This window comes from Primulina eburnea, chromosome 7 (assembly GCF_022965805.1).
Source record: "Primulina eburnea isolate SZY01 chromosome 7, ASM2296580v1, whole genome shotgun sequence".
In the NCBI taxonomy this organism is placed as follows: domain Eukaryota; kingdom Viridiplantae; phylum Streptophyta; class Magnoliopsida; order Lamiales; family Gesneriaceae; genus Primulina; species Primulina eburnea.
Genome location: NC_133107.1, coordinates 774,676 through 797,216, shown reverse-complemented (window position 1 = coordinate 797,216; position 22,541 = coordinate 774,676). Strand labels below are relative to the sequence as shown.

Here is a 22,541-nt window from a genome sequence, read left to right as displayed (position 1 = left end):
TAGAACACGAGCTATTGTAGCTTTTGGAGAATATTTTGTTTGAAGCACATTAAGATGCTCTGCAAACGATCCTTCAATATTCATACTTACCTTTTAATAATAATAATGTTGTGTTTGAGTTGATGATTCAAAATGATGATTTAATTTCAGGTTCTTTGACTTGTTTGAATGTACAAAATAAAAGAATTTCAAATTTACTTTCATATCATGTTATGCAAATTTTTTTAATAGATTTGCGAATACATATAATATATGTCATTTAAAACACATCCCTCAATTTTTTTCCCGTATTAAATAATTTTCTCTAAATCAAATTTATCAATTAATGCGCAGTCTTAAGAGGATGTATGGTTATAGATTTTAATGACTTTATTGAGTTTAAAAGTCTAGTAGTATTCAATCTACACTTTTTATATTTTATAAAAATTTAGTGATATCCAATGTAAAGTTTTAAAAAATTGTATGGTATTGAAACTTGACTTTTAAAAAAGTTACAAAAGTTTATAATTATTCAAAATACCAACGAACTTTTAATGAATCAATGAAATTCTATTAAGTATAAGAATTAAAATCTAAGGAAAAACAATAAAATATCAAAAATATCTTTCAATGAACCTAAAGATTTAGATAGAGATTTGATTGAAAAATATCTCAAACTCACATATTCACTTTCATTTCTATTAAAAATAATATCAATAAAATTATTAATTTTCGAATTTTTCTCTTCCGTATGTTTTTATATGAACTTTTTAAAAATATATTTTTTGTTATTAATAATTAAGTCATTCGTTTTACTTCTCAAATTTACAAAACATAATAAAATTTAAAATTGTATTTATTAAAAAAATTTATTACAGTATATAATAATAAAAAATTATAATATTTTATTAACTTATAAATTAAAAAATATCATTATTATTTGTAATAAATAAATAAATTTTTTAGTTATCATTATATAATATTTACGTTTAGTTATTTAAATAATTTAAATTAATTTATATCTTAATTTTGATTATAACTCAAAATTCGTGCTTTAGATCGTTCCGTAATATTACAGTTGTTGTCGTAAGGAATGACGTCATCATTGAATAAAACTTATTATTAAATTGAATATATATATATATATATATATATATATATATATATGTGTAACTTTATGGGGAAGTTATTGAAAAATCCTCAATCATAATATTTCTTTGCATTCACTCCCTACCCACAAAATTGTGGTACTATCTCATACAAAATGTGGTACACTTCATGTGGAAATGTGGTACACTTCATGTAGAAATGTGGTACTAAAAAAGTACCTAGGGACTGAAAACAAAGAAAAACGGCGGCTGGAGACTGAAGCCAAATTTCCCCTAACTTTATAAAAAATTTAATGTATTTAATTTATTATAATTATCATTTTATATATATATATATATATATATATATATATATATATATATATATATATAGGGAATTGATACCCTGGGCGCCCTTTGGTGAGCGCCCAGCTGTCGCCCACATGTGCAGTTTATTTTTTTTTAAAGATTTGACGTTTCGCGACGGTTTTACAAATACGTCGCAAATGGCGACGGATTTTAACAAACCGTCGCGAAGCCAACATGTGCAGTTTATTTTTTTTAAAAATTTGACGTTTTGCGACGGTTTTAAAAATCCGTCGCCAATGGCGACGGATTTTAACAAACCGTCGCGAAACGTCAAATTTTTTTTATAAAAAGAAAAGAGGGGACAGAGGGGCGTTCCCAAATTTCGTGTCCCACCTTCGCCCAACAGCCCACAAATGCATTAGACAGGTGGAAATTAGAAATAATTTACTACGCGACACAAACATGATGTTTTACGTCGACCACAGCGGGTTTTTATACATGTTCCATAAGTCATATGAAAGAGAACGATACAACAATATGGCAGCAGGAAAATTAAAACACCAAGATTTCTTGACAGAGAATGGTTATCATATTGAATTTGAAAATTCTACAATGCTAATTCTTGAATTAAGCAGAGGATCCTTCTCATGGTGACAGAAACCTCAAAGCTCGATGTTTCATCCACGACAGAGGTTTGATAAAGCACTATAAAATGGTTACCCCATCGCACATATTCAACTTGATAAAATAATAACCTTTATCAAATCCAGTTGTTAGAACCTGTAAAATTCAAAACAGTTATGAATAAAAAAAATATTGATGATTAACAACATATATTTAGAGATTTAAATTACCATCTATCGATCCAAAATCTTCGTCATCTGAGCTTTCTTCTTCGTTTTTATTATTAATAGTTGACCTGAAGAACGTTGAGTATGCCACCATATATTAATTTTGATGATTAACCAAATATATACAAAAATACTAAAAATTTACATTGTTGATAAACACATACCCGTCTTGCAAATTTGGACAGTTACGCTTGTCATGCTGCACACCTCGGCGTCCACACCCACGACATTTTCTTCCCTGTGTGGTTGCCTTCTCCTTTGATGACTTTAATCTCTTCCCACATCCCTTTGTTCTAATTTTTTGAGGATCAACGATATCAACAGCCCTATCTGTGGCTCTTCTACATTGACTTCCACCGCTTACTGTTGTAGTCATATTCAAATCTTTCATTTTGTTGCCAATATAATCAAACTGTGCATTCAAGAAATTTGTTCCCTCAACAGTCAATGATGCAATATCAACTAATGCAGAAGCTTTATAGGATAACCTCAAATGTCTTGACATCAAACATCTTTCTGGAGCTTCAACCACATTTGGCTCATCTGTAGGAAAAAATTCTACATTCTTTGCTGCTTGCGTCCAACGTTTCAGTATATATTTATCAGGCAAATGAAAGACTTGGTTTATACGAAAAAATGCTAACATATGCCTGCATGGAATGCCCTCAAACTGAAATTTCATACAACTGCACAATATATCATCCCCTTGTATGACATGTGTAAGCACTCTTGGTTTCGAAGAAGAAGAAGCTTGAAAATTCATTACCTTGTAAATCCCAAACTCATTTCCCACAGATTCTGTTTGCACGTAATAACCATGACTCTGACTCATTTCTTCTAGAAACTCCAACCATTTCTTTTTCGTGTAAACCGTCACCATCTGAGATTCCATTGGCCATTTGGACTGTAGCTTGGGACGCTCATTCATATCGACATGATCTGCAACTAACTCATTGTGTCTTTGGTGCCGGAGTGCCTTATTGAAACGAATGATAAAATCCATCAATGAGTTCTTGCTAGATATATATCTCTTGAAAAAAGCATGTGAACTTTCGGACCGCTGACTACTTGACATACCCGCAGAAAATACATGATTAAAATATGCTGGCACCCATTTATGTCGCAAATCAAACATCAACGACAGCCAATCATGTTGTTTCAAGTTAGCATTAGACATAGCAGCTTCCCAGGAACTCTCAAATTCCTCATCTGTGGAGGAATGTAGAATGGCATTCCTTATGCTTTCGTAGTGATCACGGAAAGTCATTGGGTTTAATTTCTCAGAGAATTTGTTCAGTATATGCCACAAACAATATCGATGTGTTGTTCGAGGAAAAACTTGTGATATGGCTTTCGTCAGAGCCGGATCTTGGTCAGTGATAATCAAGTTTGGGGCACCTTGACACATGGCTTCTAGGAATTTATTAAGCAACCAAACAAAAGAATCTGTTTTTTCGTCACTCAACAATCCACAACCAAAAAGAATGGTCTGATGATGATGATTAACTCCTACAAATGGTGCGAAAATCATCCCATATTTGTTGGTGTTGTATGTAGTATCAAACACAACCACGTCACCAAAAGCAGTGTATGCCCTTCTTGACACATGATCAGTCCAAAAACACCTGGTAAATCTGTTGTCCGAGTCAGTCTCATAATCAAAAAAGAACAATGAATTCTTCTCTTTCTCAGATTCGAAGAAATCGACCAATGTTTCTGCATCAATACCCTTATGCTCATCCCTAACACTTTGCTCGTAGTTTCTGATATCTCTTTCTATGAAACCTACATGTTCAGGCCCACCAGACTCTATCTCAAATAATCTCATTTGTTGACAAGTTGGCACATTGGCTTCTGCAAATTGTTGACTCAACATTTTTTTTGATGCAGAAATACCGCGATGCGAGCGTAACAAATGCACCTTCGACGGAGTCGATAATGAATGATTATGACTTTCAACGAAAGTACTGACAACCCAACCCGGACCTGTTTGTTCCTTGACAACTGAAATCTTGGACAAACATCCGGTTCTAGTCTCACCACGGGCTCTTTCTTTTCTTGGTTGATCTTTTTTTGTCTGTTTGCTCCATCGAATATCATCTGTATGCCCTTCTTTAAAGCATACAAATTTCTTCCATACAATTTCGTTTGTTTTCTTACTTTTCTTGCTATTACTCATTCTCGCGCTAAAACCGGATTCTCGGGCATATTGGTTGTAGAATGAGAATGCATCCTCTAACGAATCAAATCTCATACCAATCTGGGGTTTCTGATCATCACCGACTTGGGGGATGTACGATTGTTCATCTCCACTATATTGATCCATTTCATCTACAGTGGCGCTAGGCAGACGTGGGGTGGTGCTCGAAAATCTTTGCTGGCGGTAAGGTGCTGGCGAGGATTGTCTAGGGATTAACCGAGCACGATTAGCGACGGTAACAATATAATCATATGAGAAACAACATCAAGTATAAAATATATTTTAACAAAACATACTAGAAATGAATAAATTTATAAATACTCCAGATACATAAATAGCTAGATCATCAACACCATTTCCTAGTGCAATTAATTAAATATGCAGACTTACACTTCACAAACATTAAAGAACATGTATGCCAATACACCGGAAACCTTCAAAATCATAAATTGGAAATTTCTTCGGAATATGAAATTTAGAACTACATCGATTTACCTTCTGATGTCGTCGGAATATTTCCCCGCACGAGAGCTCCAGAAGTTCGCTCAATCTTCTTAACGTAAAGATTTGAGCGTAGGTGGGAGAAGGGCTGTTGGGCGAAGGTGGGACACGAAATTTGGGAACGCCCCTCTGTCCCCTCTTTTCTTTTTATAAAAAAAATTTGACGTTTCGCGACGGTTTGTTAAAATCCGTCGCCATTGGCGACGGATTTTTAAAACCGTCGCAAAACGTCAAATTTTTAAAAAAAATAAACTGCACATGTGGGCTTCGCGACGGTTTGTTAAAATCCGTCGCCATTTGCGACGTATTTGTAAAACCGTCGCGAAACGTCAAATCTTTAAAAAAAAATAAACTGCACATGTGGGCGACAGCTCAGCTGTCGCCCACTGGGCGCTCACCAAAGGGCGCCCAGGGTATCAATTCCCTATATATATATATATATATATATATATATATATATATATATATATATATATATATATATATATATAAAATGATAATTATAATAAATTAAATACATTAAATTTTTTATAAAGTTACACTCTTTGTAAATATTTTAACATACTCATTCTCTATTTTCAAGTACAAATATTTTAACATACTTATTTTTTATTTTCAACTACAAATAATTGTCTTTTTTTTAAACATATTTAAAAAAAAAACATGATTATTTATTAACTAAATAAACATGTTGAATTGATTTTAATAATTGAAGTTTAATTACAATAAATATAGTATCGACTTATTTATTGTCTTTCATAAATTAAATTAATAAGTAAAAATATTTATATTGATAGATAAAAATATTTTATAAATAAAATTTATTTAAGCTCAAATATTAGTTCAAAAAAATTCAAAAATTCATAATCATAAATTATAAAATTCATAAGTTTTTATGAAAAAATCTCAAGGTTGTAAATGGCGGGAGGCGGTGGCGGGGCGGTCGCATAGGCGGTTGAATTTTTGTAATTAATTTTTTTATAGATAATCATGCAGTATAATCATTTTTATATAAAATGTGCAATTAAATAATGTTTAAGTGCACAATATAATATCATCTAGATAATGTGTAATTAATAAAGATTTATCGTCATATTAATGTTATTAGCTAACAAAGTAATATAATTATTTTTACCAAAAAACTAAGTTTAAATTTCAAAGTTTCTGCGGGCGGCGGCCGGCGGACTGTGTGTGGTGGTTGAGAGTTAAAAGTTGAGAGTGAAACCCAAAAATAAAATAAAGAATTGAGGTGTTTTAGGGTTTTAATATTTAAAATTAGTTGACTTTGGTTAGGTTTTAAAAATTGTTGACTAAGTTTTTATAATTGTTGATTACAATTAAAAATCTTGACTGCCCTCCTTGTTCGCCTGCTCGCCGCCTCGCCCCGCCTCCACCCGCTTCGACCCGCCTCCCCAACGCCGTATAGCTTGGGCCGCCCAAAACACCCACATCATGCATAAACGGTGCGGTCAAGGGCCGCCTACTGCCTAGGCGGCCGCCTCGACCGCCATTTAGAACACTGAAAAATCTACAAATGTCAATAAACGTCGTACAAAATATATTTACAAAATTTTGTGAAAATATGTGAAATTTTACAAAAATCTCTAGAAATCTATCAATTTCACAAAAATATTATTAAAAAAAATCAATAAATCTCTACAACGAATACACTCTTATCATATTAACTATGTTCGTATACTAATAACTCTCAAATTTATCAAGGGATATCATTAACATTAGGCAAAAACTTGTGTGAGACGGTCTCACAGGTCGTATTTGCAAGACAGATCTCTTTATTTGGGTCATCCATGAAAAAATATTATTTTTTATGCTAAGAGTATTACTTTTTTATTGTGAATATGGGTAGAGTTGACATGTATCATATATTAGAATATGTGAAACGGTCTCACATGAGACTCACTCTTAACATTATAACATATTGTAAAAACACATATGATGACGACAAATTGGAAAACATCGAAATCCCAAATTTTTTAAAGGAATTATCAAACGTGATTAATGTGACTAAACAGGAAAACTCGAAATTTAACCAAAGAAAAGGTGAAATTTAAAGGCCATGGGGGATTATTTGTTCCAAACCATATCAAACGTTTTTTTTAAAAAAAAAAAAAGAAAGAAAAATGGACTCTAGGTTTACAGGTGCGAAGGATATCATACAAATTAGGGAGGATTCACAATGCAAAATACAATGCAAATAGTTGAATTTTACATATATTATGCGTCCAATATTTTGTATGCTATACTTGATTATTGAAACAGAGGTATTTATAGCAACCACTCCATCTAGTATGGTTAGATTTACATAATTTTTTTTAAATATATATGATATTTTAATTTGGAGAGAGTAAATTGATTTAGTCTAAAAGATTTTAAAATAAATCACAGATGGAATTATATTTATTCTTACATGTTTATTGTTAATTTTAACTTTTGTTAAATTAAAATTGGATTTAATATCGATGTCCAAACTTCGTGCGAAAAGAGTTGGGAAACTCTGTCGCCGAGAAACGAAACTTCCTGGAATACTTGCGCAAGTGCACTCCCTCTGTTTTACCTCAAACTTCCTTTTCTTCATCCTCTCAGTCTATCTTGCATCAAATACTTGAAATTTCCTCACTTTTCAAGAATCCATAATATTGCAGCCGGCCACGGAGAAGAAATAGAAACCATTGGAACTTTGCTTTGAGAGTTCCAGGAAAAAGATCCAGTAGTTACGAAACATTGGAGAGTCGAGAGTCTTTAATTTCTTCCGAATCTGCTCATTATTCCGTGCATAGATTTGGTCATCACAAGTCAATCCATCTCCATTTGGATCTTCTTAGTTTTCTTGCACCGTGCCACTGATTGATGATCCCTTTCGCTCAATATGATTTTCCGTTTTTACCAGAGAATTATTTATTTATTTTTATCTGTTTTCATCCTGCCGTCTTTTGCTCAGAATAACGATTCAATAGGATGTAAGCGGTCTTGCGGCAACCAAGCCGTGAAATATCCATTCGGGTTCTCCGATGGTTGTGAAATCAAGTTAAAATGCAATCGAAACTCCGCAAACGTTACAATCGGCAACTTTTTGGTCCAGAATTGGACGGCCGATCACATTCTGATCAGTTTACCGGCGAAATGTAACCGTCCAATTGAAGAACTGGAAGTGCTCTTCGGCGAAAACTACGCACCGACATGGCGAAACGACCTTCTGCTGAAAAACTGCAGCTCGAGCCTCAACGATTGCGTGATTCCAAGTAGATTGATTAAGTCAGAAATCGGTGGCCAGGAATGCAATTTTAATGTAACATGTTATTCACAGGATATTGATGACGAGTCAGAGTTTCTGGATTATGAAAAGGTGTTGATAAGGAACTGCAGATTTTTACATTCTTCGATCACGGTGGATTCGGATTGGAATTCCGGCGGCGTGGGAGGGAGCTCCGCCGTTACTCTGGAGTTTCAGACGGCTCAGTTGGGGTGGTGGGTTGTTGGGGATTGTAATTGTGACGCAAACGCGAATTGCACGGGGATCATACAAGGAGGGGTGCGGAAAGGGTTCCGCTGTAAGTGTAACGAGGGTTTCGCCGGAGATGGTTTCGCCGATGGTGAAGGTTGTCGGAAAGGTTAGTCCAATTACTTCCATTTAATTTTTTTTATTCTATTTTTTCGATATTTTGGAAAATATTATTGCTATTGCATAAAATATGTGTTAGACTTTGAGAAAGAGCTTTGATTTGTCAAATTAAATTTATTTATCAATCAAACTTTTGAGTATGATTGTAGATATACTTTCAAAAAAATATGAATATTTATACATTTATTTAGTTTTTTAATTAATAATACAAACTGTCATCTATTAAAGTGTTGAATAATTGGATATTTGGAAGTGGAAGAGTCCAAACGATCTGTTTTCATCATCAATCGTAGACTCGGTCATATAATGTATTCTACGTTAGCCTTTGAATCGGTAAACATTATCTGCAGCTTCATTTCTTTGAATTTTATATTTTACAACGTAGAATTTGGGAAGAAGGACGCGTGATTTATTAATTAAGTCGGTTGCTTAAATAAAAGTAGTAGTAATAATAATAATCTATATACCTATAAAATTATAGTGTGGATACTTAAAAAGTTTTCTAATTATCAACGACATAATTATATTTCACATGTTTTCTTATTTTCATTATCAAGTAACATATATGTTAATTTTATTGTGGATACTTGAAAAGTTTTCTAATTGTGAATGGATATAATTACCATTCACGTGTTTTTTTATTTTCATTATCAAGTAACATATGTGGTAATTTCACATTTAGTCTATTAATTAATAATTAATACTAATTAACCACATTTTATAGTTATGGTTTTGTGTTTTGCACTTTATACCATTTTATATTTTTCGTTATAATATCTAATTACGTAATATTCCATGCTATTCCAATCCAATCCAATCTGAAAATTCACAAATGTTTTTCTTATTAATAAAAATCCAAAAAAGTCAATATATATATATATATATATATATATATATATATATATATATATATATATATAATTCTAACAAATTGCTCATGAATTATCGTTACAACTATATTTATTGTAGTAATTTATATCATTTTAAGAATAAAATGTAACTTTTAACTAATTTTCTCAAATAATTCATCTTTATTCTACCTTTAAATGTTTTATCTTTTTAATTCTCTCTACATCATATTTATTTTTTTAATACAAATCTGTAATTATATTTTTAGTACATTTTATAATTAATTAATAAATTATAGTATCACAAGAAGTAATATGAAAAAATTAATTATATATCCAATAAGTAGAATAACATGATAAGTATATAATAAAATGAAGTATAATACTGATATATTTTTTGGTTTTTTAACTAAAAATTGAAAATAAAGAGTTTAATAAATTATTTAGGAGAATTTTTTTTATCAATAGTGTTAATATATTAATAATACATAAAATATGAATATCTTAGAAGAATTCAAACAGTTTAGCTATAATAAGAAATTAAAGATTTTAGTAACACTATTTTTTTTAAAAAAAGTATATATCAAACAAATTTATACATTCAATAAACAAAAATTTGATAGCAATTGAAATATCTACTAAAAATGTTTAAAATTTAGATAATAAGAGTCTAAAGGTAAACTCGACCATAATTTTCAGAAACTAAAACCAAAATCAGAACTAATTTTTCTTGACTTCAATTCAAAAATCAGTTCTCATAATATATAAATTTTAGGACATAACTGTTGAACAATTAATTTTACTATCTCACATATTGTATAACTATTTTATTTAATATTTAAAAATGAAAGATAATAACAATTTTAAAAAAATTATATGTCAGACAAACTTATAAATCAATACACAAAATTTGATAATATATGATTTTTTGATTTATAATTTTTAATTTATACATATGTTTTTTTATAAATTCATTTATATATAACAACGCTAATATAAATAAATTATCTATGATTATTTTTTTTTTGACGAAATAAATTATCAATGATATAGAATTTTAAAAGCAAAATGTAAAAAGTTCTGTAGGAGATTAAATAATTTTAAATTAAATACTATGAGTTATTGTTTATTATTAATATTATTATTTCATTAGTTTTGATAATATTTTGATGAGTCGAAAATTATTTTTTACTATAAAAAAAAATGATATAATTTTTATAATAAATATAAATTATAATGATCATTGATTAATATCTGTCAATATATTAGAGTTTTTACATATGATATTTTAACATAAATTAAAATAAATAATAAAATTATTCAAATTATTTTTTCAGAAAAATCAAATTTTTTATTTTTATCATATAATTATTATTCACCTGCATAACGTGCTTCCAGTAGGGTGAGGAGACTTACTGATTCTAGTATTCATTTGAGTTCGTTTTCGTCTTCCTAACTGCTTCTCTGTTGATTTTCAAATATCAGTTCCCGTCTACACTTCTTCATGGACCCGTGGAAAAAGGAAAGTGGCCATTCTCCTGGGAGGTATATGACGCGTCTCAACCTTGATTGCAATAATTTCCTGTGTATATTTTTAAAAAGATATTGCTTGCAGACGTTAGGAGCTTGGAAATCAGTATTTTTAACCGATAATAGAACACCCTATATCTGATTGTCCCATCTGAGTTACTTAGCCAAATCTTTGAGTCATTCCATAGTAAATATTTCTTCGTTTGTTTCTGTTCGTAGGGATTCTCATTGGAGGCTCTTCGGTGGTCACTCTGGCTCTTGTCCTCCTCTGCATAAAGAAACGTTCTGCTTCTCTCAAGAGCATCTTGACTGCTAGGCGTTTAATTTCTGAAGCAGCAGGCAACTCCAGTGTGCCACTATATCCATACAAGGATATTGAAAGAGCCACAAATGGCTTTTCCGAAAGACAACAGCTTGGGACAGGCGCATATGGCACAGTTTACGTAGGGAAACTCCACAATGATGAGAGGGTAGCGATCAAGAAATTAAGAAGTCGAGATCATGACAGTGTCGAACAAGTGATGAATGAAATCAAACTTTTATCCTCTGTTAGCCATCCAAATCTTGTCCGTCTCCTAGGATGTTGCATTGAGAATGGTGAGCATATTCTTGTTTACGAGTTCATGCAAAACGGTACCCTTTCCGAGCATCTGCAACGAGAGAGAGGTTCAGTTCTCCCATGGACGATTCGGCTAACCATTGCTGCTGAAACGGCTAGCGCCATTTCCTATCTTCACTCGGCCATGAATCCTCCAATATATCACAGGGACATCAAGTCGAGTAACATATTATTAGATTCGAATTTCAACTCGAAAGTAGCTGACTTCGGCCTTTCGAGATTTGGCATGACAGACGATTCCCACATTTCAACAGCTCCACAAGGGACTCCTGGCTATCTGGATCCTCAGTATCACCAGAACTTCCATCTTTCGGACAAAAGCGACGTCTACAGCTTTGGGGTCGTTCTTGTCGAGATGATCTCAGCAATGAAGGTAGTAGACTTCTCTCGACCTCACAGCGACATTAATCTGGCTGCACTCGCAATCGACAGGATCGGAAAAGGTCGTGTTGATGAGATAATCGACCCATATTTGGAGCCAAACAGAGATGCTTGGACACTCTCATCAATACACAAGATGGGCGAAATGGCTTTTCGATGTCTTTCTTTTCATCGGGACATGAGACCCTCGATGATGGAAGTGGCACACGAGTTGGAACAGATTAAGCGCAGCAGTTGGGGACCGTTGGACGAGACCATTTACCCGGGATCATCTATCGCCTCTTCTTGTTCGTCACCGTATCATGCGGGTGAGAAATCCTTGAAAGATATGGCTTTTAAGAAATCCGGGGCGAAAAGCAGTAGGGTGATCGTTCCATCGAGAACAGCAGAACATGATGTGGAGGATTGTTCACCAGTGTCTGTGCAGGATCCTTGGCCGAGTGAGCAGAGCTCACCATCGGCTAGCAGCTTATTGGCTAATATGATTCGGTGACTGAATATATATTTGGTTCGTAAATACCGAAAAGGGAAGCTTTGTTCAATTTCTTGAACCAACTATTTTATTTGGTACTTGAAAATGAAGTTCAGGGTTCCGGTTAATGAACTAGTGAATCTTTATGGCATGGTTGGGTGATTCATGGGTGGTTCTTGGTGATGAACAAATTACGATGACGACTCCGATCGAAATCCATTCGTTAAAAATCTGACGACGAAACGAGGCATTTGTCTTTCCCACAGCACTCGATCTTCATTTGTTTAGATTTTGACTTTGATTTGAATAATTAGCTGGGGAATTTTGGTTAATTGAGCTTACACTTTTTCATTTAGTCGTCTAATTATACTATATTGATTAAGTGGAGAGAAGCAGAGTTTTGTTCACTTTGCTCAAAATCTTCTCAAAAAGTAAAAATGTTATTATTTTGCTACTTACCGGTTTGTTTTGCATATTTTATTTTTCGACCTCTTAAGCATTAAGAGAAACGAAAATATTAATATTTTGAATTCGAAAAAAACAGCTAATAAATATTAAAAGACTAAGACATTCTTCTTCTTTTTTTTAAAATCAAATAACTTTCATCTTTATGTTATATAAATTCAGACACAGTAATTTCTTCTGAATATTAATTTCACACACAGTCTTTTTTTTTTTTTTTTTTTAAAAAAAGTGCCGATGCAATTACCCTGAAAAATAAATAAGAAGCAAAGAGGTGAAGGTAGGATGTACATCAAATTTTGTACGTGTTCCTCAGCTGTAACTGATGAAGAAGTAACATATATTGAGAGAGCCTATTTTTTTTTAAAAAAAATGACATCCATCTATATTATATTATTAAATGTGAAATCATTAGAGTAATTATTCTTACTAAAAGTCTCCTCAAATCGTTTCATATTTTACATAAAAAAAATGTAAAAAAATTCTATTTTAAATCGAATATTTTTTCTAAATTTAAAATAATTTTGTATTAATTATTTAATATTATTTGATCAAATTTAAAATAATAATACATATAATGTGCATTTTTTATTAGTAGTATATAATGTGGACGTGTGTCTCTAAAATTCGGCTAATTGCACCAACTTCTCTCGAAATGTGATGCAATTACCCCATTGGTCTATAAAAACATTTGTAAAAATCCCCTCCGTACACCCTCCAAAAGTTGGGGCCGTTTGCATATTATTTTATTATAATATTAATATATACAATCGACTCCTAAAGTATCAAGGCCCATTAGCTCAGTTGGTTAGAGCGTCGTGCTAATAACGCGAAGGTCGCAGGTTCGAGACCTGCATGGGCCATTTTCATCAGGTTTTTTTTTTCTCCCCTTCTGTCGATTCTGCGAATGGAAAGTCATTATAATATATATTATATTATAAACATTAAATATTAAATTCAGTAATAACACTAAATATTATTTAGTTCACCTGATCAAAATTTAATTTTTTAATTTTAGTCGCGTATAAAACTGGAGCTAATTTCTTATATGCAACTGAATGGATAAATAACATATATTATGTACTTTTTAATATTACTTATATAATAAGTTTATTATGTTGTAATAAATGACTGATGTAGAATAACTATCAAAGCATATGTCATTAAAAACGATACAAAATCATCTTACATTTATAATAGATTAATAAGTATAATATTTAAATTTTCTTACTAAAATGTCTTTGATTTTTTAAATTTTTTTATGAAAAGTATAAAATTGCTAATATACATTCTATTTTCAACGAAAGAAAGTAGACCGTATTCTTGTAAACTTAGGCATAGTTTGATACATATGATAGGATAAACATGTGATATATAATATAAAGATAAGTTAAGGATAAATAAAATGTATGATATTATATTTAATATTTGATATGATTTTAATAAGAGTGATTAAATTTATATATTAGATTGTAATGACAAAATTAACTTTATCATAATAAATTTTATAATTTCAAAATTGTTGCTTGAGTTCATATTTTTTATCTGTTCATGCGCCGACAGTGCTTGCACGATTTATTTATTTTTACCTGATTTTCTATATTATATAATATGATAATTGAACTCTTGATTTTGTGAGTCAAGCCAAATATCAATTTTTAAGGTTAATCGAGTGATACTAATAATTTTATAGAGATTTATAAAAATTATTTATATAATTATCTCGAATTCATTTATATAATTATCATATTATATAATATATAAAAATAAATAAAAATATTTATTTGAAATTCATATATTTATAAAAAATCATTTATAAATTGAGGTAATTAAAACATTTGTAGTGTATTTTATCATTAAACTAAAATTATTACACCTAATAAAAGAGACATTTTATCTTTCTAAAAAATAATTTATTAAGGAGCATGATAAGATCATGAACTTTTTTAAAAAGTACCAAACATGGGATAAAGAGATTATTTATCAATCTCTCCTATTTTATGTACCAAACTATACCTTAAGATACACTGAAAGCATAATTTAGCTGTTGAAAATGTATATATTTTTACTTTTTTGGACTTTGTAGATTAGCAATGGATGGATGGTGGGACTTCGACTCAACCCCCAACCGCTCATTATAGGAATCTTGCCAATAGTCAACTTTTTTTTTGAAAATATAATATTAATATACTCTACCAGTATCGACCAAAATATTTCTTTTTAAAAAACTCATCCAACAAAAATGAAAGATGACAATCCTAGGTGTTTTTTTTTCTATTTCATGCTATAATCTGTCGGAGAAAGAGTGTGAAGTAACCCAAAAAAGCCTTTCGTATGTATTTATTACACGATTAATACTAATTTTTTGGTCCAACCTGATTACATCAATGTAATTATACATAAATATCTTCGTAGAGTCACGTATTCAAGGAGCAAAAAAATGGTCTTACAACAAATTTTATATGTAAAATCTTTCTATATGTTATTAGTATGATCTAGATTATGTAAATCGTGTAGTAATGTAACGTATATTTCGTGTATTCTTTATTTGATTCAATTCGATAGTAATGTAGACGACTATGATTGAATTGATTAATTAATCAAAGAGAAAAGGACGTAGGAAAGGAAAGGTCTTGTTGCCACCATCTCGAACCAATCTCCACCGCTATTTTTTTCCTTCCGACAAACTCTTCTCGACCCATCTAATAAACGCTTGCTTCTAATTGTTTTCCATGGAAAGGCTTTAAGAATTCACTTGTGTTTCCCACTTTCCATATATCTTTCGATGAATGGGCTTGAGCAAAGGATTAAATGGGTGTGAGGGAGCTGTGCTGTGATCACATTCACAGGCATACAGAAATTGTGTCTGCAGGAATTCCACGTAATAGAGTGATTTATGTACAGATGATATGGATTTGTTGCCTGGGGCTTCGGGGACAAGTGCGAGCCTGGCTTTGAGATTGGGACAGGCTGTTTTTGCTGTTGCTTCATTGTTCTTCATGTGTTTTGATGTCGAGTTTTACAGTTACACTGCTTTCTGGTAAAAATAAATAAATATAATTTTTGTTTTTTTAAATGGCTTGTTTTGTTTCTTTTTTCAATACTGGTTTTTAATGTTTTCTTGGATTTTGATTGGCAGTATTGATTTTCAAGGATGAAGAGTTCTCAATTGAATTATGAATATGTTTTCTGATCATGTTGTTGTCTCGTGCTAAAACAATTTTGTTGCTGATAACTGTCGGTTAAGATTTTTGGAGATTTTAAAAGAGTCGGTATCAGATGAAGTTAGGCGTTCACAGATAAAAGTTTGAGTAATTTAGGTGTCAATCTAGTGATAACTTCAAGAATTTAGAAGCTAGGATGTGATTCATCGGGATAAACGAGAAGTCCACAAGCTAAGAAAAATTAATATACCTGACCCTTCGATTGCCACCCGAAGATAATATTGTGCTTCAACAGGGTGGGTTTTTTAATATATGCATTAACTTGATAAATGTTAGATATGGATGCATCACAAAATTGATTTGAAAAAACTCTTCGTGGATCAATTTGGGGTGACAAGTTAGCATACTTGACCGAGTATTAATACTTTTGTTTATTCTGCTTAATTTGATATTTTCTTCTTCATAACATAACATGCCGTCACTGTTTCTGCTCACAGTTTCCTGGTTACCACCATGGCTCTAGTGATTCCGTGGAGCTTGACATTAGCAGCGGTGGATATATTCTCTCTTCTCATAAAACGCGCATCCCGTCAACCAGGGATACTTTCGATTGTTGTTATAGGAGATTTGGTACGAATTTAATCATATGTACATTCAGTAATTTTTTTGTTTCAACATAACTTGCAAAATATTCTTATAAAGGCTAATTTATGTTGTAGGTTCTGTCGTTTTTGGCGTTGGCTGCATCGTGTTCAACGACCAGTGTGACGAGTATCCTGTTTGCTTTTGGAGGCTCGTTCTGCCGCCAAAAGATATGCACCAGATATCAACTTTCTGCTGCCATGGCCTTCTTGTCGTGGTTTCTGATATTGGCATCATCCCTCTTCAATCTCTGGCTTCTTCCAGCTACCTTATAGCTTCTGTAATTCTTGTACTAGAAGTGGGATGTCATCATTTTTTAGTTTGTATCTTTATAACGATTCATTATAGCGTTGCAAGTGTACAGTAAAAGATGGAGCTGCCTCCGTGAAACCTGTAATTAGCTCTATTTTTAGTTTTTCTTCTATTTGGGCTTTTCTATCTTTTCCAGCTAGTGAACATAAATTGGAAAATAGCCGTGCATGGAACTAAAATTGTATGGTGAAAGTACGGGCCTTCGAAGTCCTAAACCAATTACTCCTACCTCTCAAGGTCCATAAACATATAGCTGACTAATAATAATAATAGTTGCTTCACGGTTTTACAATACTGTAATGTCTAACATATTTAGATCATAAATTAAGCGCACTCCGTTGCTATTTATAGTCACCGAAAAGGCTGAACCAAAATAGGATGTACAAAAATAAGTTCAGCATGATTGCTGAACTTGGATACAAGGCTGGGATGCAAAATAATAATTTCTTTCTAGGCATGTTACAGAATCAGCGCTATTTGAACAAGAAATTATAACCAACAACAATTTTACGGAACCAGATGCTAACCAAGGCTAACATTCACTTCACTAGCTCTTTCGTAATAAGATATCTGAAAGCAAAGTCATGAGGAGCCCATTTGATGTTCTCGAGAGAATTTCTCAGCCGTTTCTTGAGGCTTTTCCTCATTGACTCGGGAAAGAATGATGTATCATCTCCATTATACCAGCAGCACAGAGACCTGAATCCCTTGAAAAGGAGTGAACAATCTTCGGCAGAACGATTTTCTTATCCTTTCTGACACCAAAAGTTGCTCGGATGTACTCTTCCTTCGCTGCTTCCAGCTCTTGAAATACCCTCTTGGGCGTGTAAATACGAACCTGAGAACAGAAGAAAAATCCTTTTTGTTAAAGATCAAAGAAGTGGTTAGACAAGGGGAATCAAGAACAAGGCTTATATGGAAACAAAACAAGAAGGTTACAGATTATTACTGCAGGATCAGAATGGCTCCCAGATGAAAGTGCAAAGTGCAGAAGAGGCTCAGGACGTTCAATTGCATATTTTTGTCGTGCATCACCCAATTTAAATTTCGTTCTCGAGGAAAGTAGCAACCTGAGCCACTGGATACAAAACTAATTGGATAAGAGCTTCTTGGTCGACTTGTCAAAAAAGAACAAGAACTAATAACTGAAACTTATATATATGCCTTTCCTTCATCAAGTGCAAAATCAAGCCATATTTCTCATTGTTTTTTGCTAATGAAGTAAAGTTTGTGCAGTCTAGAGATAACTGATCTGTCTACACACAAGTCAGATAACATAAAGTTATAGAACTCTAGAAAATTAACACACTGAGCATATATCCATACCTGTCCCGGACGAGACATTCGGCAAGACAAGATTGAATTTTGGATGACGTCTGCACTTACTATTTGACCTCCAACATTATAGGCAGCCTAGGCAACAAGAGTGTTAAATTTTAATTCTCAAACTCAGTCTTATTTCAAAAAAAATAAATTATGTCTCATTACCTTTAAGAGTAGCAGCATCCTCTTAGTCTTGTTATGGGGGATTCCATAAGCCAAAAAGGCCTGTTCACATGAAAACTGTATAGTCAACTCGTGATAAACGATTCATATTGTTACTGAATTTTAGTTATTTGGGTGTTTACATGCATCACCAAAGCATTGTGTACGTTGATCCAAAATGCCAACTTCTCCTCATGAGCCAACTTTCGAGGATTCATATTTTCCAATCGAGAAATAAGACTCCTGCAAAACATAAAAACTTAACATCCGTTGTTCAGTTTATGTTATGCATCCACCCAAGAAGAGAACCTGAATGGATAAATCTTGAAGATTGGTTAGTAGGTGGGAGAACCTCCTAAACTTAATGACCATTTCATAATTTATCTCAAATTCGATATGGGGACGGTAAAAATTTAGATGATGCAAAATAGATATATTTGAGCATATCAACATAGTGGAAGTATGCTCACCGAAAATTTTGTAACAAGCATTCAGTATCACCCAATTTCTGGCTATCAGTGTGTAAACAATTTACTTCGACCATTGTGCTGTAAGGTCCACTAAAATCTTTGAGTCCTTCCACGTGGAAAGGATTATCCAGCCGAACATCAAAGGAAGAATCATTTCTCAATCCTGGACTCCAAAAGTCGCATTGATCTTTCGGAGAAAATGCACCAACTGAGGACAAAGATGAAGTAGGAGATGATAGGCCAGGATTCGTTATAATGGCGGATCAGCAAGTTTGCAATATATAATGGACATGCACTTGACCATATGTTCAGAAAGTTTGTTCGGTGTCTCTATGAGATGATCTGAGATACGGGTTCCAAGATGTTCTGCTAGACTGACGACCTGTGAAGAAGTATTCTGAAGAAGTATTCTGCGCATACAGTAAGAAAACAAATAAAATTCAAGTTACTAAAAAATTGACAAGTTTAAAAATATAGAAAATAAAGGACAAATGTGAGATACCTCCATCATGGATAATGGTTGAGAATGACATGCCCGCAAAGCTTTCCCAAAGGCTTCTGCTGGAGGTGAGTTTTGGTTTTCCAGAGATGAGTATTGGTACACAGAAGAATGAGAACGTAGTACACTTGAATCATTGAACTTCTCTTCTGTTGAACCATTGATTTCCTTCCTTGTATTAGATACAGTTGGAATTTCAGTTTGAGGCGAAAACTTCACTCTTGCTGACGTGATATCCGATCTCGAAAAATCTAGGCGCCTTCTTCTTGGTGGTGATAGGGGTGGTTTCAGATCTCTGTGTTTCTTGGATGGGTATAGGGAAGGTATTTTTTGATCAAATGCTTTCCTGTACAGTGAAAGAAGATACTGTTCGAGAAGCCCAACTTCGAGCTCCAATATAGCAATATCTCTGATGAGTTCTGTGGCTGGCTGGAATTAATTTGAGCAATTTTCATCAAAGCCAACTATTGTTGGCATGGTCAATATAGAAATCAAACAAGCCATAAAACTAAAAAAATAAACAGGTGAGTTCATGTAAGGTTTGCGGAAGAATATAGCAAGTAATGATAAAAATTCTCGTCAACGTTCGAAATGTAAGAGCTATAGAGTGGTACCTTAGGAACAGTTGTTTTGTCGGAAGTATCATTGGAGGAGGTCCTATAACCTAGAGCCTTTTCAAGAGCTCCACGGACAGTAATTTGATCATGTAATCTCTTTTCAAGCTGCAATATTTGGCGTGGTAATTTGTGTATTATGATCAAGGTTTACAACACTTGAGATTTGAAATTTACAAAGCTTAGAAAATCAATTATTCCATACCTCTTGCTTCAAAAAATATTGGGTATCAGCACTTGGTGTTTGTCCTTTCTTCCTGTCGGTACAGTCATTAGAGCATCCCATATTCTGGTAGCCGAAAAAAGAAAACACTGTCTTAAGCAAAGTCTACATATTATGGTCAATTGAATCCAAAGAAAATAATTCCAGAAAAGCAGCAAGTGATAGAAGAAAGAAAAGAAAACGGACTACAAGCAGCAGGACAATCACGTTCAGCAGGACAATCACGTGTAACATACAACAATCATAATGTTGATAAATGCCAGAGATCTGTTAAACAGATGACAACTGCCAACTCAAATCACAACATCAAAAGTCTAAAATAAAGTAACCATACCGATTTAACCCCATGAACTGCTTCAGTAGACTGATCCTGCATATCTTGCTCTGGTTCTTTGGAGTTCGGGAAGCTGCAATTGCCACAGGAGTAACAGAGCTTTAACTAAATTACAAAATAGCACACAATTTAATATAGGATTCAAGGTTTAAAACAAATAACAAGCATCCCCACATTCTACTCTCTGCTCATTTCTTCATTAATTTTTCCAATTTTTAAACCATGAACACCGAGAAATAGCATAGTGGCTCAGAGTCAAATGGATAAAGTCATTGTAACGCATAGAGTAATACTCTCGGGCCGTAGAGGAAATAATACAATGCCTCCAAAGTCCTATAATACTCAAAGAAAATCACCAGCCTTCACATTCTCATAAAAACAAGCCCAAAAATAGCGTCACCAAACAACAATATACCTCTTGGAACGCTTGTGTCGGACCAGCTCCGGCCATTTACTACCACTAAACCTTTCCAAACTCATCTCTGAAAATCATTCAAGCACAATGTAACATTTTTAACAAACAGCACTTGGATTTACAACTTATATACAAAGCTTAGAGAGCCAATAAAGCCATGAAAACTGCATACCTTCACAAGCTCTGATTTTGAAGTTATACCAAGATTGAAGTTTTTTAAAATGAAAGCAAGAATTCCCAAAGGGGGTCCTGAAAACCTCAACTTGAGGTCAAAAACCCGAATAGTGTTCTTGAATATTTTTCACCCTTAACCCAATCCGGTTTCTGGACACAGCAGATGATCATGTGCACTCGTAAATTGTTCTGTCTCTTTTCACTTCATATGAAAGAAAAGCTCCCATTTCCATCTACACCCCTACAAAATCTGCTGCCACAACTGTGGCTTATGGCAATGGAGAAACCTTTAGGTGCTATAAAGGAGTAAACACTGCCTATAGGCTTTTACTAGAAATGAAGAAAATCTCAAGCTATTGTCAAAGTGTGTACAACTAGTTTCTTTAAAAGGTGACAAAATCAGAGGAGAAAAAGAAAAAAGTATGGTGGGTGATGGAGAGTGATGAAATTGTGAGGAGGGTTCTGTCACGAAAACCCGTGGCTGTTCTTGCTTACCTTCGTGTGTGTGTGTGTGTGTGTATATATATAGATATATGTAGTGCTGCTGTCACAAACAGTGCACATCTCGGATTTAACCAACTGGGAAATACCGTAATTAATAAGATCGTGACTCCAGTCGGTTCATTTGATCGTCGCTCCCATTTATATTTACAAATAAATCCTCAAAGTTTTTCTAAAGTGAGTTTTAGTATTTTAAGCATTCCAATTTATTTAAGGTCTATTTTGGTTTTTTTCCTCAATGCTAACGAAGCATAAATCGTATGTTACTACAATAACATTAGACGATTTAGTTTTGTGACATGTGTCTTATACGTAATGATAATAACTCTTTTTTCAAAAAAAAAAAAAAAGAGAATTGAGAGGTCGCAAACACTAACTTCCTAAGTGCCTTTTATTAATGTTTTTATGATAATTCGCAATTCCAACTGGCATGTGTACCGTATAGGATGGGCTCCTTTTTTTCCTAATAAATCACTAACAAAACGTTAATTGCATATACAATAATTTCTCTTTTGAAGAACAAAATCGACCATACGATGATATTTGGAGTAAAAAGATTTTTCTCTTAATAATAATGATGCATTTCGTTGATCAAAAGATTCCAAGCTATAAAGGCTACATCTTAAAAAGTCATTATGAGTTAATATTTTAAGTTGCGGATTTTGACGAGGTCAACAAAAAGTGGATAAAAAGGTAAATGCAAAAGGTCTGCGGAGTTCAAGGCATAATATATTAGAGTTTTAGTTCCTCTACACGACTGAAAATACACACGCACACACATATGTTTGTGTGTGTGAGAGACAGAGTCCTCAAAATGTGTATTATATT

At 33.0% G+C, this 22,541-nt stretch overlaps 3 protein-coding genes, 2 non-coding genes and 1 pseudogene across 5 annotated transcripts; 4 read left to right on the top strand and 2 right to left on the bottom strand.

The window, feature by feature from the left end:
* Positions 1-1,748: 1,748 nt before the first annotated feature.
* LOC140835935 (protein FAR1-RELATED SEQUENCE 5-like) lies at positions 1,749-4,592 on the bottom strand. The gene is made up of 3 exons (XM_073201346.1): positions 2,392-4,592; positions 2,231-2,295; positions 1,749-2,156 (listed from the first exon to the last, which is right to left on the bottom strand). The coding sequence occupies exons 1-3, from the start codon at positions 4,551-4,553 to the stop codon at positions 2,137-2,139; spliced, it is 2,247 nt and encodes a 748-aa protein (XP_073057447.1). The 5' UTR covers positions 4,554-4,592; the 3' UTR covers positions 1,749-2,136.
* A 2,827-nt stretch (positions 4,593-7,419) lies between these two features.
* On the top strand, positions 7,420-12,786 carry LOC140836335 (wall-associated receptor kinase-like 14). Its single transcript, XM_073201778.1, has 3 exons — positions 7,420-8,557; positions 10,902-10,961; positions 11,166-12,786. The coding sequence occupies exons 1-3, from the start codon at positions 7,816-7,818 to the stop codon at positions 12,437-12,439; spliced, it is 2,076 nt and encodes a 691-aa protein (XP_073057879.1). The 5' UTR covers positions 7,420-7,815; the 3' UTR covers positions 12,440-12,786.
* On the top strand, positions 12,593-12,686 carry LOC140837597 (small nucleolar RNA SNOR75). Its single transcript, XR_012119425.1, has one exon. It is a non-coding gene; the product is annotated as a small nucleolar RNA SNOR75 (small nucleolar RNA).
* Positions 12,787-13,669: 883 nt separating the features above from the next.
* Positions 13,670-13,743, top strand: TRNAI-AAU (transfer RNA isoleucine (anticodon AAU)). The gene has a single exon. It is a non-coding gene; the product is annotated as a tRNA-Ile (tRNA).
* A 1,766-nt stretch (positions 13,744-15,509) lies between these two features.
* On the top strand, positions 15,510-17,122 carry LOC140835934 (CASP-like protein 5C1). The gene is made up of 3 exons (XM_073201345.1): positions 15,510-15,920; positions 16,542-16,674; positions 16,764-17,122. The coding sequence occupies exons 1-3, from the start codon at positions 15,790-15,792 to the stop codon at positions 16,959-16,961; spliced, it is 462 nt and encodes a 153-aa protein (XP_073057446.1). The 5' UTR covers positions 15,510-15,789; the 3' UTR covers positions 16,962-17,122.
* A 274-nt stretch (positions 17,123-17,396) lies between these two features.
* LOC140836333 (uncharacterized) lies at positions 17,397-21,902 on the bottom strand (annotated as a pseudogene).
* Positions 21,903-22,541: the final 639 nt, after the last annotated feature.

What these genes read in the sequence shown, in the direction of transcription:
- LOC140835935 (XM_073201346.1), bottom strand. Translation starts at nt 4,553, where the DNA reads ATGGATCAATATAGTGGAGATGAACAATCGTACATCCCCCAAGTCGGT. An exon ending in TGTCCAAATTTGCAAGACGG is followed by an intron (nt 2,296 to 2,391) that starts GTATGTGTTTAT and finishes AACGTTCTTCAG; the next exon opens with GTCAACTATTAATAATAAAA. An exon ending in AGATTTTGGATCGATAGATG is followed by an intron (nt 2,157 to 2,230) that starts GTAATTTAAATC and finishes TGAATTTTACAG; the next exon opens with GTTCTAACAACTGGATTTGA.
- LOC140835934 (XM_073201345.1), top strand. Translation starts at nt 15,790, where the DNA reads ATGGATTTGTTGCCTGGGGCTTCGGGGACAAGTGCGAGCCTGGCTTTG. An exon ending in TACAGTTACACTGCTTTCTG is followed by an intron (nt 15,921 to 16,541) that starts GTAAAAATAAAT and finishes TTCTGCTCACAG; the next exon opens with TTTCCTGGTTACCACCATGG. An exon ending in TTGTTGTTATAGGAGATTTG is followed by an intron (nt 16,675 to 16,763) that starts GTACGAATTTAA and finishes TTTATGTTGTAG; the next exon opens with GTTCTGTCGTTTTTGGCGTT.
- LOC140836335 (XM_073201778.1), top strand. Translation starts at nt 7,816, where the DNA reads ATGATTTTCCGTTTTTACCAGAGAATTATTTATTTATTTTTATCTGTT. An exon ending in TGGTGAAGGTTGTCGGAAAG is followed by an intron (nt 8,558 to 10,901) that starts GTTAGTCCAATT and finishes TTCAAATATCAG; the next exon opens with TTCCCGTCTACACTTCTTCA. An exon ending in AGTGGCCATTCTCCTGGGAG is followed by an intron (nt 10,962 to 11,165) that starts GTATATGACGCG and finishes TTCTGTTCGTAG; the next exon opens with GGATTCTCATTGGAGGCTCT.